Source organism: Anolis carolinensis, chromosome 6 (assembly GCF_035594765.1).
Source record: "Anolis carolinensis isolate JA03-04 chromosome 6, rAnoCar3.1.pri, whole genome shotgun sequence".
In the NCBI taxonomy this organism is placed as follows: Eukaryota; Metazoa; Chordata; class Lepidosauria; order Squamata; family Dactyloidae; genus Anolis; species Anolis carolinensis.
In genome coordinates, this window is record NC_085846.1 from 61,610,490 (window position 1) to 61,628,362 (window position 17,873).

Consider the following 17,873-nt stretch of genomic DNA (forward strand, 5'->3'; position numbering starts at 1 on the left):
CCACCCGCAATAAGTGAAAATCCACGAAGTAGGGGCACTATATTTATTTTAATATTTACACATTATATTAGTAGTTAGATGGCTTTTCACCTTCACAAGCCTTCTTCCTGCGCTTCTTCTTGGCGGTCTCCTCTCCGGTGCTTGCCAGTTTCCCTTTTGCATATGCCCAGACTGCCCGGCTGGACACCAACAAGAGGGAGGGCGCATGCGCAAAAGGGAAACTGGTACCTTTTGCACATGCTCAGAAAAAAAACGTGAAGCAGTGAGGGAGCGAAAAGCAATCCGCAAAGTAGGGAGGGAATACTGTATAGCATACTTTATAGCTACAAAAATTAAAAGAATCATAATGCATCTGTAAGGTTTGCATTAAAGGTTTCCCCTGACGTTAAGTCCAGTCATGTCTGACTCTGGGGGTTAGTGCTCATCTCCATTTGCCCTCCAACCCCCCGAAATAACGAGACAAGACAAGTAAACTTGGGTTTAAAACTGGGCAACTTTATTGATAGTTACCTATTTAACGGTTAATTTGGAACTAGGGCCAAAAATCCTTAGCCATCTAAGAATTTGGTAAGGCATAAGCCAATATCAGTGGTCATACCCGACCATCAATTAAGACTGAATTTAGGGCGAAACACCAGGTCCCCAGCCTATCTAAACCTGGATGACCTAAAGGGGAATGTGTTGGAGAGTTTTGCCTCCGAAACAAATGAGGTCAAAGTCTCCCATTCCAAGGCCATAATCGTTCACCCTCGCCGGGGCTGTACAAACCCTAAGCGAGGATTCATGCCTCTGGCCAACACCAAAACAGAGGTGCCTTGTGGTGCATACCAAAATAAGAGATTCCCCTAAGCATTCCGCTGACCACCTAATTAAATGACCACATCTCCCAATTTACCACTCCATACAGTATAGGGTAGGCGAAAAACCCTCCCAGAACATGGGAGGGAAAAAATTCCTACCCGGCCCATCTAAGCGACCGCACTACTGCTATACTGTTAGCGGGGGGCGGGTGGGTCGAAGCTCCAAAAGTGAGTGAGCTAAGAGGCGGGTAGCTTCCTAGAAGCCCCGCCCCCTTCTAGAACTCTCTCTTTCATTGGGAGGGGGCAAAGCCACTTCCCTCCCCCAGCTGCGTGGGGGGGGGGAGTTTATTCTCAGCCGAAGAGTCGGCGTTGTCCGTAGACACCTCCAAGGTCATGTGACTGGCATGACTGCATGGAGCACCGTTATACATCTGTAAAGTATATTAAACCTGTCTCCATACCTTCCATTCCCAGGTAATATGAAATGAAACAGACTACCCAAATATATTTTCAGAGTGACAACACCATAGTGGGAGATGGGAGTCAAAAAGCAAGGAGGACAGGTCTCTGTGTTAAATGTTTCCCTTTTTGGGAAGTAAATATTGGTATGTTTGGTTATGTCAACAACAACAAATATAGTGTTCCCTCATTGCAGGGCAGAGACACTATATTTATTTTAATATTTATATATTATTTTAGTACTTATATACTATTTTAAGTCTTTATCAACCAATCGTGTGTTGATAAATTGCTTCCTTCTCTTCCTGTTGCCACCTGGGCTCCTTTTCTCTCCCTTTGGCTTCTCCTTCCTCCCTTCCTAAGGCTGTACATTGTAATTTTTTATGATTTATAATATTCCTTTAGAGTTTATTGAAAAACCATGAAACAGCGAATCAATGAAAAGTGAACTGCAAAGTAGTGAGGGAACACTGTATTGGCATTCTTGTCGCATACATTTTAGTTTTTTTGTTTGGTTTTTAAATATTTTTATTGAAATAATTGTTTCCTAAACATGACAATAAAACTGAAATAAGACTGGAATAACAACTGATCTAGACACACAACCCATAAAAACAAAAACACAAAAGGAAAACAATTATAAAAAATATCAAAACACCACAATATTTTGGTTTGACCTTGTGGCATACATTTTGTGAGGGCACTCGTCACAAAATCCCAAAACTCCAGATGTGTTCCTTTGATCCCAAAGTTTAGAGATTCTGAGTTGGTCATTCTAATTTATTATTTATTTTATTTATTTACATCATTTATATTCCGCCCTTCTCACCCCGAAGGGGACTCAGGGTGGATCACATTACACATATTAGGCAAACATTCAATGCCTTTTTAACACAGGACAAAGACAAACAAACATAGCTCCGAGCGGGCCTCGAACTTATGACCTCCTGGTCAGTGACTCATTGCTCTCCCGTCTGCGCCACAGCTCCGGGCTGTGCCACAGCTCCGGGCATTCTTCCTCACTATGCTATAATACACTCAATTTCTGCTGAAATGGGAAGGGCCATTGAGTCAAAACTCAGTGATCTGAATATTGGATCTTATGCAGTACCAAATTTACTGATGCTGTGGCCAGTGAACGATGGTAATTTTCAATCCACAAATTGTGCCAGCCCTTCCTTTTTTAGCACCCATTAGAATTAAGGATACAAAAATATTTACTTCAAAGTATTCTATTTTCTTTCTAAACCATAGAAAGGTCTTAGTTGCCTTCTTAAAGCTTACATTTGTAATAAAGCAAGATTCTCATAGTTACAGAAAGTAATACATGGACAACAAAACAATAAACGTAAGAAATCTTTAAAAATGACATCTAGCACCAGATGTGCTCTTGATGTGTTCTTACGTGCTGGTTAAATACATTCTGCATTATTTTTCATTTTTAAACTAATCTGAAAAGCTATTATCTCACAAAATATTATTGTAGTCTTTTGCACTAAAATATTAATGCACACATTTGATCTTAGCCAAAAAGCAATGCACCAAAATTTTCCGTCTATCTTTAATGAACATTTGTTTTTCTGAGACTACTTTGTGGGTCAATGCGAGCATCGAAGAGAATTTTGTGATTCAACATTCCCAGGAAAAACATCCTGGTAAGGGGCAGAAAAACCCAGTCCCTTATGTCAAGCAAACCAGAGAAAGAGCATCTGCAAGAATCTTTATTTGACAAAACAGTATGATGAATCTGGTTTCATTAATCAACCAGGGATGAAAAAGCTGCTGTAATGCTTACTTCCCTCCCAATTTCTTTCCTATTTGTATTGTTTCTATGAAGCTGTAATATTGTGAACAGGGCTGTTATCTTGTGATAATCTTTGCAGCATTTTCATAATTGCAAGTGAATCATCATTGTCATCATCATTTTATATTCCACCTTTCCCCCTAGAACCTGGAATCATGGCAGTTTAGCAAAATTAAAACACATATGAATAAAAAAAACCCAATAGGAGTACACACTGTAAAAATACTATGCTGTCTTAAAATCCATTTCCTTACAAATGTTCAGTGAGTTTCAGAAACCCTATTTGAATTATAAAAAATAAATAAACCAAAATTCTTTGCCTGCTAGGATAGAAGCTGCAATAGCAACAGCAACATAATCCTCCAGCATCAGTGACAGTATTAGCATTTATAAGAAAATATATAGCTATTTATGCCTAAACACAAGAGCATAAAGCAAATAAAAAATACTTCAGGGAGTGTGGTTTTGTTTTGCTTTGTTTTGCCATTGCTAACATTTTGGTGAAAGCTGGTTGTCCCAGCACAAGAAGGCAGACTGTCATGGATATGCCAAAGCAACCATTTGCAAGGTCTTAGTGCAACACCAAGCTTGTTTCACCCCAGTTATAATTTTTACGTTTGATAAAATTCTGTGAGCAAAACTACTGTCTTTGAACTCTGTGAAGCTAAGCAAACATAAAACAAACATAAAAGAAGAGGTTGATTTCTCACAAAGACACAAACAACTTGTCTAACACTGCTATTTTTACTTTGCTATAAAAAGTAACAGGTACCGCATTTTTCAAATTTGCACATTTAGAGAAATGCACTAAACTATACTGGAAAATGCATAGAGTCTCTCTGGGACTGAAACATAAGTTCCACTGTCTTGTAGCAAATAGATTTCTTAAAACGTCTTCCTTACTTTGTCATCATGCTGACGAATGAGAAACCTGTTCAGGATTCAAATCCCTAATTGCGAGATGTCTCTCTCTAGGTTTCAGTAGCCTGACCTTCAAATAATTGCTCTATGGTTTGAGTGGAATATAGTATTTTCTTTCTGTTACTTCTAAAAATCATTTAAAATGTTGTTTAGTAGCTGTATTCAGCACTAACTGTTGCCTAGTACAAGAGTGGCATCCAGCCTAAATGGGGAGTGAGCAATCTGTTCTCCCCTCAACTGCCCCCAGAGCTCCAAAGCACTTTAACATTGGAGAGGGGACAGTAATCTTGGCACTGCTGTGGGGATGACACAGGATGTAGGTCTATATGATAATGTCATTAAATTTGCACCTTTTCAAGAAACAAAATTAAGATGCACACCTAAAAAGACTAAAAGAGAATACGCTTACAATGCCATTGCTCAAAACTGCTTCAAGGAATCATGACATCAAAGATACTTGTCAAACATGGCTTCTATTTCCAGCTCACAGATTTGGTTTTCCTAGACCTTAATCTTTAAAAGGAATAGTCATGCCTTGATCTGACAACAATTTTGAAACACAATGCCACAATCCAGTGCCCCCATTTCCTCGCACATAACCTAATATTTATGCATGTTCATAGAGTCTTCATTTGTTTGTGAATTATCTGGAAGAAATGTGACTGGCAGGTACAGATATTGCTTTCAATACTTCTTTTCCCTCACCAATCTCATTTGAACAGTTAGAAAAACTAGAAAATAGATTATTTTCATTCAAGAATATCTGTGTATTTAGCAAGGCCAAATTAAAGCAGTATTTAGAGACAGATTTTACAAAATGTATCCATGTACGATGTACACTAAGACTCACAAAAACAAAACAGCCAAGTATACTATACCTGCCCTATTAGAGCTATCTGATACCATATTTCTTAAAATTTTCTACCTCTATTTTAGCCCCCAAAATTGACAAATTAAGCACTTTATTTTCTCCCCTCTACTGTCTCCTGCCACAAAGTGCAATCTTGCCAGTGTCAGAGTGAGAGCATACTGGCTGACTACTGATAAAGATATGGCACTAAAGAGGCAATTAAAACAGCTACTCACATCTTGTGCAAATATTCTCTCCCTCACCCTCTGATATTCCTCTTCTCTCTCTTCAATTGATTTATTTCGTCTGTCATCTCTAAATGGATGAATTCTGTTTTGCTGAGCATAAAAAAAACCAGGAGGATTATATAAGTTGTGCTGCTAGAAACTGCAGTTAAATAACTGTCAGCTGAGAATAAATGTTCATTTAAACAAATGAGGCATGAGAATGACAGCATTGTCCACTAGTACCTAAGGTGGCATGTGAATCATACTGTTATGCTATGTCCCCTACAGCATCAAGCTGGATGCTACAGGAGAGTTTCTATATTGAATTGGTACTTTTGTTTTGAATTGGTACTTTTGCCTTCAACTCTGACCAATGGCAGTCCTTCAAGTTGACTCTGACCTATGACAACTCTATGGCAATGTTTGTTTAGAGGAGGTTTGACACTGCCTTCCTCTGAGGCTTAGAGGATTTGACTTGCCCAAGATAACCCAGTGGGTTTCTATGGTTAAGTGGGGATTTTAATCCTAGGATGCAAACACACTGAATAATTAATGCAGTTTAATAACACTTTAACTACCATGGCTCAATGCTATGAAATCAAGGGTGTTGTAGTTTTAGCATTCTCTGCTGCTGCCTCATTGAACTATACATAATAATAATAATAATAATAATAATAATAATAATAATAATAATAATAATACTTTATTTATACCCCACCACCATCTCCCCGTGGGGACTCGGGGAGGCTCACAATGTTACAAAAGTAACAGCGCAAATACATTAACAATATACACAGTTTAAAACACAAGAAGATGATAAAACAGAAGTTAAAACAAAGGTTTATACAACAATAATAATATCAAACAACCACCAATGCCATTCAGTCAACTTCAAAGGTGGGGGGGGGGGGGGACTATAGCAGCAATATAAGATAAAATCATTAGATTAAAATACCCCAATGAAAGGAACCTAATAACATTCAGAATAGAATTATAATGAGGCTGGTCATCCAATGGCTGTCTCTCCAAAGGCCAGCCCAAACATCCAGGTTTTCAATTGTTTCTTAAAGGATGGTAGGGAGGGCGCCAACCTAATCTCTCTGGGGAGGGAGTTCCAGAGCCGAGGGGCCACAGCCGAGAAGGCCATCTCAGGTTTCCACAGCATTTAGCCATGCCTGTTAAAGTTGTATCAAATTGCATTAATTCTATAGTGTAGATGCATCTGTGATCTTCCAGTTCTAGTCCCATACCCAAACCACTATTTCACACTGGCTCCTAAAATTACTAGCTACTGTTATGTGTGTATCTGTGTGTGTATGTGTATGTGTATGTCTCTCTCTCTCTATCTATCTATCTATCTATCTATCTATCTATCTATCTATCTATCCACACACACATTTTCTTCACACAGTCCCCAAGATATGATCAAGATAGGTTTTGTAGGTTTGTTCTTGTTGAATTTGTAGATGAGTCAGAACAAGGAGATTTTAAAGTGTAACTCCAGCCACATATGTATGTGTGTGTATGTGTGTGTGTACAAACTTTGGATAGCATAGAGAAGGATTAACACTCCTGTGATGTTTGTTTTGCTGTCTATGCCCCTGTTCAGAAGATTTCACCTTGAACTGTTATGGGATGGACAACTTTCTTGTTAGGTATTATTGAGAGACAGTATTTATGATATCAATACCAACCAAGTGAAGGAAAAGAACATGGGAAATCAAAAGGCAATAAAGATTGAAAAAGCTTTGGACATACTGAGTAGAAATGCTTTTGAGAATATTTTGCACAAGACTTTTAATTATTCATTAGTGATCCATAGGCCTTTATGGGAAGAAAACTGGAAATTTTGTTGTTCACAAAGCAAGAAAGCTATTAAGGTGTGTAATAGGATAGGAACCATCTTATAAAAAGCTACAACTAGTCTCAAATGGCAATATTCATAATCATTTCTCCATCATGTTTTTCCCAACATATTGTTTATGGGTTCTTCATCACAATTCCTGCTTACTAAATAATCGTTTTATGATTTTGAAAGCTACTTATATTTAGCAAAAGGAATTATATACTGTAAAACAAAAAAGGAAATAAAACTTGCTATTAAATGTATGAGGCAGAGTGGCATTCTGGGATTCAATGAATCCATATTATTTACTAAAGTGCCAGAAATCCAAATGAGGATATATCCAATAGCTTACCTTAATGATTTTTCTTATAAGAGCTCTTCACAATCAAGCCTGTTTTTTAATTCTTGCATTTACGTTGAATGACTATGTGTATTTTTATTGGATTGCAAAAAGAGACTTCAAAATAAAAGTTTTAGGATTTTTTACACCTTATATTCTTTTAATAAAAGGCTGTTAAAACTTGCTAGTTCCAAAAACATTTGTGTATTGGCAGGTATCAAACTGAACAATGCACAATAACATGACAAGCAGCACACAGAGAAGAATATTTTTTCTACATCCATGCAAAAAACCGAGCAAATTACCATCACTTACAATAAAACATAGATATGAGGGAATCTGAAATTGTAAGCAATTTTTATCCAAGTGATAACTCATATGTATATGATTGCAACATCGGTCTGGCCTCATTTCCACATTTCCACTTGCTTGGTGGCTACTATTAGTCTATATTAATTGATCGCCAAACAGGTTGTTATGACTTTACAAATAGGAACCAGGGCACATAAGAGCAATAGAGACATTTTCCAAAATACAGCTGACAACAGTTTCCCCCTTGATTTGAGGGCCTTTTGTATATTCCAAATCACCCCTCAACATGCAGCATTTCCTGTGCCAAGCAAAACCGTTCATGCAAACTGCCATGGCTGAAACAAATACACTTATGGCTTGATGCTAGTCCACTGTGTGCCAAAAACAAGGCAGAAGGAGCAGGAGAGGAGGGGATGCATAGGAGCGGGAAAAGGAAGCAGCAGCAACAAAGGAAAGTCAAAAACACTAGTCAGCCCACTTCCAAACAAAAAAGAAGAAAACGAAACCAAAGAACAAATTCCAGTAACTTTTGAACCAAGAACCAACCTGATTGTCGTCTTTATCAATACTAGAGTTATCTCGCTTCAAGATAAATCGCTTCTGGGATTCTTCACCTTTGTCATCTTTTAAATGTTCAGAAAACCTTTGCTCTGGTCTGCCAGCAAAGTAAAATATATCAATAAAAATCCATATGGTTTTGCTTTTAATTTGTAAGCACTCTTTTTAAAGGAGGCAGTTAGTGAAAAATTAGATCGCAGTTGTGTTTGCTGATGTTGGTGTCAATGTATGGCATCTGTTACAAGACTGCTGTCATTACTATAAATATATTTTGTTTCTGTGTAGGTGGCAAACTGAATTTAAATGATCAATCCTTGTGGTGTTCATTTATGTCAGGTTTTTTTTGTGACAGGAGCAACTTGAGAAACTGCATGTCACTTCTGGTGAGAAAAAATTGGCTATCTGCAAAGACGTTGCCCACGGGATGGCCAGATGTTTTGATGTTTTTACCATCTTTGTGGGAAGCTTCTCTCATGTCCCTGCATGGAACTGGAGCTGATAGAGGGAGCTCATCCACCATCTCCCTGGGTTGGGTTCGAAACTGCAACCTTCAGGTCAGCGGGCCAACCTTCAAGTCAGCAGTTCTGCTGGCACAAAGGTTAACCCACTGTGCTACTGGAGATTCCATAATCACTTCAGTGACCCAAGGATAAGAAAGCAAGCCTGCATGTGACCATATGTAAAGGTGGCCATTTCTGTGAATTTGGTATTGTACTCATCATGATCTCCAGGCATGCTACAATTTAATAATGTGTATACACATTAGCAAGCAACCCCCCCCCCCCAAAAAAAAAATCCTAAGAGTGTCTTTTACATCCATTTTCAGGTACAGTATACTAAACTAGTAACGGGGGCAGATGAGAAGAGTGCTGTACTATTTTTTTAAGCAAATAATTATTTAGCAATTGGCAAAGTGGATAATGTTTCAATATTGTCACATTGTACAAATTTGACACCTGATTTTAAGTCCATCCAGATGGTTATTAAATGGCCAGACATTACCAGCTGACAACTTCAAATTTCTAGGCTCAGAGGCTGGGATAAATTGCTCTCTGTTATTCTATGACCTTGTTCAAAATGGAAATGGAGAGAAGTGTCTCTTCATATTAAGCTTACAACTGGCATAATTGTAGGCTTAGGGAATGTTTTAATCTCCAGGACATCGTACATCTTAACATCCTAGATTTTGCATTTTCTGCCAAAGCTTCATTAAGCTGCAACTTGGTCTGAAAATTATGGAACTGTGTGACTCAAAGGTTTGTTTAACCAAACACATTTTAAAATAGAAGAAAATATGTGAAGGGTTCTTTTTCTATTTAGTACATACATTATTTTCAAAGATAATCACAGGAAAAACTGAGAAACTGACGTTCACATGGAGCAGAGTAATGCATTCAATCTGTGTGCAAATTTTCTATCAGAATGAGCTGTATGCAAAGAGGGAAGGGGGTGGAAGTAGTCTTCTTGAGAGCATTTTTTGAAATTGAAAATTGAAACCTTAGATTTTCACTCCTCTCAGTAAAAGGTTTCCACTGTCCAATTTTACAGGCATGTAGAAGAATGATGATTCCAGTGATTATCCTTCTTGTTTTCCTTCTTTTAATTTTTTTGATTGGAGCTATTTTTCTTTGTTGTTGTTGGTAATGATTTAAGTACATATTTAAGATATTATGTACACTGCATAAGGAAAATGTAGTAAGCCAATAAATACATGCCATCCGATAACTATTTTGATTCCATTTTGTAATAAATATGGCCATTTTCATCCAAATACTAACATATCATAGCCAACCCAATGACTGTTGATAGCAATTAATTATGTCAAAAGTACTCAAATAATATATCTAAGCCATTCCTTTACCTCTTTTACTTGTTTAATGTAACATTCATCCACATTACTTGTTTGCTTGTATTTTATGTTTTGTGTAGTGGACGTTAAGATGTACTTTCTTACAAATACCACTACAAAGCTTGAAATTTTCTAATAGCAATTGTGAATATGGTACTCTAGCAAAGACCAAAGAACCTTTCTCTCTTCTTCTTCTTTACTCATTCAGTTGTTTTCGACTCTTCGTGACCTCATGGACCAGTCCACGCCAGAGCTCCCTGTCGGCCGTCGCTGCCCCCAGCTTCTTCAAGGTCGAGACAGTCACTTCAAGGATACCATCCATCCATCTCGCCCTTGGTTGGCCTCTCTTCCTTTTTCCTTCCATTTTCCCCAGCATCATGACCTTCTCCAAGCTTTCCTGTCTTCTCATGATGTGGCCAAAATACTTCAGCTTTGCCACTAGTATCCTTTCCTCCAGTGAGCAGTCGGGCATTATTGGACTGGTTGGATTTTCTTGCGGTCCAAGGCACTCTCAGGATTTTCCTCCAGCACCAAAGTTCAAAAGCGTCTATCTTCCTTCGCTCAGCCTTCCTCATGGTCCACCTCTCGCAGCCATAGGTTACTAGGTTACATTTCTCTCTAGATATCAGCTATTATCTAGCTCTGCTAAAGATGAGCAGAAAAATATCGAACATGTATTGGACTCTCCTTCTGAACTTAGCCCATATATGTTCATTGAACATAATTTATGACTCTGAAGTTCTGTAACAGAGAACTATAAACTCCCATAAACTGATTATATGCTATGTTAAGTGGTATCACCAGAGGCCACCACTACTTCCTCTAGCCCCATTAATATCAATGCTAAGAATCACAGACAGATGTTGCTACAGGCCTATCCTCATTTTTCTGATGACCAAAACATTGTGATGACAGTAAACAGTCATCCAAAACAGTTGGTGTAACACTGCTCGAAGTGAGTCCTAAATGTGGATGTCACTACTTCAAAACCAAACATTTCACTTGTACTACAAGATTTCAAAAAAGACATGTTGGACAACAACCCATTCCAGGACTTGTCAAGGGGAGTTCATCCAGAACTAATACTTTGTATTATATGCACTGTTCTGCAAACTTATGGCCAGTGAATGCTATTCCTATTTGATAAAAGAAGATGCATTGTCAGTTATTCAGTTTACCATTACACATAATGTCCAGTAGATATAACTGACCTTTCTCTGTGAACAGCAGTGATCTTACTGCCATCTGTTTATTCAAAAGGTGTAGGCTGATACAGAAATAAATCTACAAAGGAATATTCTGTATTTAAGTATTTATAATGTCCTGCCCATTAACTGAAGAACTCTTGGCAGCCTACAATGAAATCCACTTGAAACAATAAATAATTATAAAAATTAAATTGTTAAAATATATGAAATAGCCTTCAACTGAAAAACAGACAGTTTGAAATGAATTAAGGCCAAGACAAAAGATCTGAGGAACACTCAGAAATCATAGGCTCTAATAGAACAAATCTTATAAAACTCAATTATTTCAACAAGGAAGTAGAATAATGGGAATGAGATAAAATAAGTTATAAATGTTTTGACTAGGTACCTAGAATAACAGAAACAAAATTTGCATCTACTCTATACAATTAATTAATTTGACATCATTTTGGCACCACTACATTGATCACTTAGGTCAGTGTAGAGGTGCATGAGATCCATGGTGGCCAAATGCTTCATTGAGCTGATTCAGAGTAACAGAAAGCAAGACAACCTTAACGCTGCCATGTCCCATGTTAGCTAAAGTCACTAGAAAGTCTAAATTCTGTCACAAAATTCAGACTTTCCCATGATATAAAGCCAATGGGAACAGTTGGGTTGATTCCAACTATCGCCACTACCATCCTGCCAAGGGACATAGGATGGTATTTACCCCCTCTCCCCGTGCCATGGGAGTCTGTAATGGACCATTCTGAGAAAGCAGGAGAAGACGAGGGAGAGTTTCTTCCACTCCTCCCCCTCCTGCCTCCCCCTTTGATGTCCTGTTACTCAGACTAATGCCAGGGATCTTCCCTTTAAATGCTATGGAATCCTGGGATTTGTAGTTTAATGAAGTACTAGCACACTGGCAGAGAATTTCTGCTGAAATAAATCCAGGATCATTGGTTATTCATGTTGCAATATTTGCTCAACCATAAAAAAATTATGTGCCACTTTTGGATTTTTTTCCTGTTGAATATAATCTGTTATCAAAATAGAAATAATAATAATAAATCTTCAGATATGTAAGTAGAAATACAATGTACATTTTAAGATCAGGTATATGATTGCAGTTAAATAAAAAAATGGGATATATATTTACATGTTAAGAATAACTACTTAAGAAAAACCATTTGATATTAAAGATTTTAATAATAGCTATTGTTTTTACGTATAAACCAATTGTACAATGGATAGAGATATTATCATTCAGCATTATGCATTCATGGAAATGTCAGAATTCTTTGGACTTGTACTTTATTTATTTATTTTATATTCTACTACAGCATATTTCCTACTTGATGTTTTTTTAAGGTTTATTTCTGTTCTGCCACTTTAAACATGTATCCAGTTTAAGACTATGTTTGTTTTGAAATACTTTTAAATTTTGTTATAACTAAGAAAAATGACATCAATAATAATAATAATAATAATAATAATAATAATAATAATAATAATAATAACTTTATTTTTATACCCCGCCCCATCTCCCCGAAGGGACTCGGGGCGGCTTACATGGGGCCCTGCCCGATACAACAATCAAATATCAATAACAAGCAAAAGCATAATTAACCCAATAAAAACATCAACATCAGTAAAAAACAATCATTAAAATCAACATGAAACATACAATGTTAAAAACTGGAGACTAATTCATAAATCCCAGGCAAAGTGCAGAATGTGCCAAAATGGGGAAAGGTAATTTCATAGTTGAAATAGACAATAAAATGCAGTATAAACAATGGCAACACATCAAGAATGGGGCTATTATGGAATGGGCAGATAGATCAATCCAACAACAATTAAACGTCAAAGGCCTTTTGGAATAGCCAGGTTTTTAAGCTCCTCCGGAAGGAGAGGAGGGTAGGGGGCTGCCTGATCTCTCTAGGGAGCGAGTTCCAAAGCCTGGGGGCCACGACGGAGAAGGCCCTCTCTCTCGTCCCCACCAACTGTGACTGTGAGGGTGGCGGGAACGAGAGAAGGGCCTCCCCCGACGAGCGAAGAGAACGTGCGGGTTCATAGGGGGAGATGCGGTCTCTAAGGTAGGTGGGTCCCAAGCCATTTAGGGCTTTGTAGGTGATAACCTGCACCTTGAATTGGGCCCGGAAAGTAAATGGCAGCCAGTGGAGCTCCTTAAACAGAGGCGTAGAACGCGCCCTGTAATTCGCTCCAGGTAGAAGCCTGGCTGCCGAACGCTGTACTAGTTGTAATTTCGGGGCCATCTTCAAAGGCAGCCCCACGTAGAGTGCATTGCAATAGTCCAGTCTAGAGGTAACTAAGGCATGGACCACCATGGTCAGATCAGACTATGGTCTGGTATGGTCTGGTATCAGGTATGGTCGCAGCTGGCGCACAAGTTTTAATTGTGCAAAGGCCCTCCCAGCCACGGCCAACACCTGGGCCTCAAGCGTCAGCCCCAAATCCAGGAGGACCCCCAAGCTGCGGACCTGCACCTTCAGGTCAAGCACAGGTTGCCACCCAATACCCCGATCAGACATACGACTGACCTGGAGGACCTCTGTCTTGTTGGGATTAAGTCTCAGCTTGTTCAGCCTCATCCAGGCCAACACAGCGGCCAGACACTGGTCCAGAATCCGAGGGGCTTCCTTGGATTTAGGTAGAAAAGAGTAGTAGAGTTGGGTGTCATCCGCGTAAAGATGGCACCGCACTCCAAAACTCCGGATGACCTCTCCCAGCGGTTTCATGTAGATGTTAAAAAGCATGGGGGACAGAATAGAACCTTGCGGGACCCCACAGGTCAATGGCCAGGGGTCTGAGCAGGTGTCCCCCAGCTTCATCAACTGGGAACGGCCCTCCAGAAAGGACTGGAGCCACTGCAGTGCAGTACCCCCAAGGCCCATCCCAGAGAGCCACCCCAGAAGGATACCATGGTTGATGGTATCAAAAGCTGCTGAGATGTCCAAGAGAACCAGCAGGATCACACTCCCCCTGTCCAGTTCCCTGCGGAGGTCTTCCACCAAGGCGACTAAAGCTGTCTCAGTGCTGAACCCAGGCTTGAAGCCAGACTGCGATTGGTCCAGAAAATCTGTATCTTCCAAGAATCCCTGGAGCTGAGAAGCAACCACCCGCTCCAAGACCTTGCCCAAGAATGGTAGGTTAGAGATTGGCCTGTAATTACAAGGATTAGTCGGATCCAATGAGGCCTTCTTCAAAATAGGCCTTACCACAGCTTGTTTTAGGCTAGATGGAAATTTGCCCTGCCCCAAATAGGCATTATTGTCACAAACCAATCAACTAACCCACCACTGGCCTGTTTTAAAAGCCAAGATGGGCAAGGATCAAGGGCACAGGCAGTCGTCCTCACCGCTCCAAGAATCTTGTCCACATCATCAGGTTGCACAAGCTAAAATGATTCCCACAAGATCAAACAGACAAATGCCTCGGTTACCTCACCTGGCAATGCATCAAGACTGGCGTCCAAGTCAAAATGAATCTGAGTGACTTTGTCTACAAAATGGTGAGCGAATTCGCTACACCGAGCTGCCGAGATGTCAGGTGCCCCCCCCCATCCTGAGAAGGGTGGAGGAGCTCCCCAACAACCCAGAACAACTCAGAAGATCTATTTGTTGCAGACGCGATGCGGGCAGTCGTGAAAACCTTCCTAGCTGCCCGCAACGCCGCGGAATAAGCCTTAATAGCGGCTTTAGACCGTGCTCGGTCAGAAATGTCACGAGTTCTCCGCCAGCGATACTCTAGTCTCCTTCTCCCACGTTTCATCTCCGCCAGCTCCCCGGTAAACCAGGGAGCCGGGGCAACTCCACGCAGCGAGAGAGGACGTTCGGGAGCAATCATGTCAATAGCCCTGGACAACTCGGTGTTATAACGAGCGACCAAGGCATCAACAGGATCGTCAGCCTCCATAGCAGACATAACCCCAAGAGACGTCAGGAAATCCTCAGGATCCATTAGTCTCCTGGGGCGGACCATCTTAATGGGCCCACCACCCCTGCGGAGGTTTGAGGACACAGTGAGTCTTAAATTGATCAGATAATGGTCAGACCATGACAATGGAAGAATAGTTTGCTCTTCTACTCTGACCAAACCATCGCCCACAATAAAAACCAGGTCGAGTGTATGTCCAGCTTGATGGGTGGGACCCGATATTACTTGGGACAGCCCCATGGTCGTCATGACGGCCATGAATTCCTGAGCTGCACCTGTCAAGGTGGCCTCAGCATGGATGTTGAAGTCACCCAATACCAAAAGGCGCTGGGAGCCCAACACCACGCTAGAGACCACCTCTGCTAGCTCAGGTAGGGAGACTGCTGTGTAGCGGGGTGGACGGTACACCAGCACAATCCCCAAACTGTCCCGGGTACCCACCTTCAAGTGGAGATACTCAAACCCAGCAGATTGTATGACGGCGCATCTGACCAAGGCGATGGACTGCCGAAAGACCACTGTAACCCCACCTCCCCGCCCTCCAGGCCTGGCCTGCTGATGCACCCCGAAACCTGGAGGACAAAGCTGGGTAAGATTTACCCCACCCAGTTCATCCAACCAGGTCTTGGTGATGCAAGCCAGATCCGGGATCAGGTCCTGGATAATTGCAGATTTCCCACTGACGGATCTGGCATTAAGCAGCAGTACCTTCAGCCCGGAGGGGCTGCCATGGAGGCTACCACACCACACCTATCAGAAGACACCTGTTGCGCTTCTTCCTGGGAAACTGTTGGCCACACCCCCTCCTCCCCCACACGACCTCGATGGAATCTTCGATGGAACCTATTTGAAAACAAAGTAGTTTCTTATGAAAAATTTGATAATGCAGTAAAACTAACATTAACAGTGTTGCACAGCTATTCATACTATTTGTATCACACTGGGTTGGAATTGGATTTTCATCTCAACCCTACATGTATCGACTCAGATATAAGTTCAGTTATGAACAAGTAAATTTTATTTAATTGAAATCTATGGAACAAGTTAATCATGATTTAAGTTCTGTAGACACCCACGTCAAATTAGTGCAAGTAATGTAAGATGTATCTACATTGCAGAATTCATACAATTTGACAAAACATAGCATTGAATTGTAGCACGTTATGTAACCAGGGGTGTTGTCATTTTACAAGGTCTTTAGCTTTCTCTATCAAGTGGTGCTGGTACTCGACCAAACTGAATCAAGCAGACTCAACCAAAAAATTTATTTTTAAAAATGTTTAGACTGACTCCAAAGTTCTTGCAGATTCCTGGAGGTTAACAAGAAAATAATGATTGTCCCTTCTGCACAGGAGATAGCCTTTATTTTTAGCTCTCTGACCTTCAAATCTGTCTAATACACCATGTAAACAAAAAATCATTTTCACTCTAAGAGAGAGGTATGACTAACCATAAAAAGAAGAGATTTTCTGCAGGAATGCAGTGTTTGATAAAGTAGCTTTTATAACGTAATAGTAGAAAACCACATGCCCCTGCATTTTAAACTATGCTTGACTTAAAATTGTGCAGCTCATCAAATATTTCAAGGTGTACATTACCATCTCAGAAAAAAAAACCCATGTTACATAGCTGCCTTAGAAATGTACACATCTAACACAATCAAAACCCCTGTGTTGTTAATTATGGATCCTTTACATCATGTATTCCAAATATTGACATAAAATAAATTTAGGGGGACCATATGTGGGGTAACTGTTTCCTCTTGTATACAGGGAAGAAATATTTTCCCTAGTAAGGTAAAGGTAAAGGTTTCCCCTGTTCGACTCTGGGGGTTGGTGCTCATCTCCATTTCTAAGCCGAAGAGCCGGCATTGTCTGTAGACACCTCCAGGTCATGTGGCCAGCATGACTGCATGGAGCGCCGTTACTTTCCCGCCAGAGTGGTACCTATTGATCTACTCACATTTGCATGTTTTCGAACTGCTAGGTTGGCAGAAGCTGGAGCTAATAGCGGGTGCTCACTCTGCTCCCCGTACTTTTCCCTAGTACATAGAGGAAAATAAATCTGTTACAGAAATCCTTAAATCATTCAGAAGCTTACATATAAAGTACTAATCAAGAAAACAGTTCAGTGACCTTCCCTGAGTGCAAAAAAGCATCTAACCACAGGTGTACGTTTTCAATTGGATGACTCAACACTTGATGATTCAGGTGCAAAGTTAAACATGCAAATTCCTTCCTTTGCAAAGATGGTTTCTAAGGATATGGAGGCTCTTCCAAATAACTGGTGCCTGTTTCTTACATACAGGTTGTCACGTTGGGCTTGTCTACACTGCACCCAAACATGGAATTGGGCCAGAAGTCTAACCTGGATGTCCAAACAATAGTGAGGGGCTTCTGGCCTATAATGTGGCAGTAAAAGAGATTAAGCTGGTTTTACCCTGCATTCTGTAAAATCCAAAAATTTTGGTGAACCTCCAGAGAAGACCCATACTTTGAGGGATTGTGAAAAGTAGAACCACTCCAAAGTGAACCAGGCCAATGCCACAAATCTCAAACAGGGGATTAGAAATAGAAGCAGGAAAGTAACTGGAAGTGCAGAGCCAGTTCTAACACAAATAAAAATAAGGCATGGGACGAGTACTGTTCAACTTTTTTTCCCTTAGTCTCTTTATTACTGTGCATAATAAAGAGTTTCTGGAGATGAAATAATAACTAAACAGATATACTAAATTCTTAAATCCATTAGTATAAACAG

At 40.1% G+C, this 17,873-nt stretch overlaps 1 protein-coding gene across 18 annotated transcripts in view; it reads right to left on the reverse strand.

The window, feature by feature from the left end:
• Positions 1 to 17,873, reverse strand: part of arpp21 (cAMP regulated phosphoprotein 21) — a 249,253-nt gene that overhangs the window by 120,999 nt on the left and 110,381 nt on the right. For 16 of the 18 annotated variants that reach the window (XR_010007196.1, XR_010007195.1, XM_062984203.1 and 13 more), the window contains 2 exons: positions 8,106 to 8,214; positions 5,071 to 5,172 (listed from right to left, as the gene is read on the reverse strand). Coding sequence is in view for 16 of the 18 variants with exons in the window: in XM_062984203.1 (XP_062840273.1) it covers positions 5,071 to 5,172; positions 8,106 to 8,214 (211 nt within the window). In the remaining 2 variants the exon portion in view is untranslated. The remainder of the gene's footprint in view (positions 1 to 5,070; positions 5,173 to 8,105; positions 8,215 to 17,873) is intronic. The other 2 variants (XM_062984207.1, XM_062984206.1) reach the window with 1 other exon arrangement.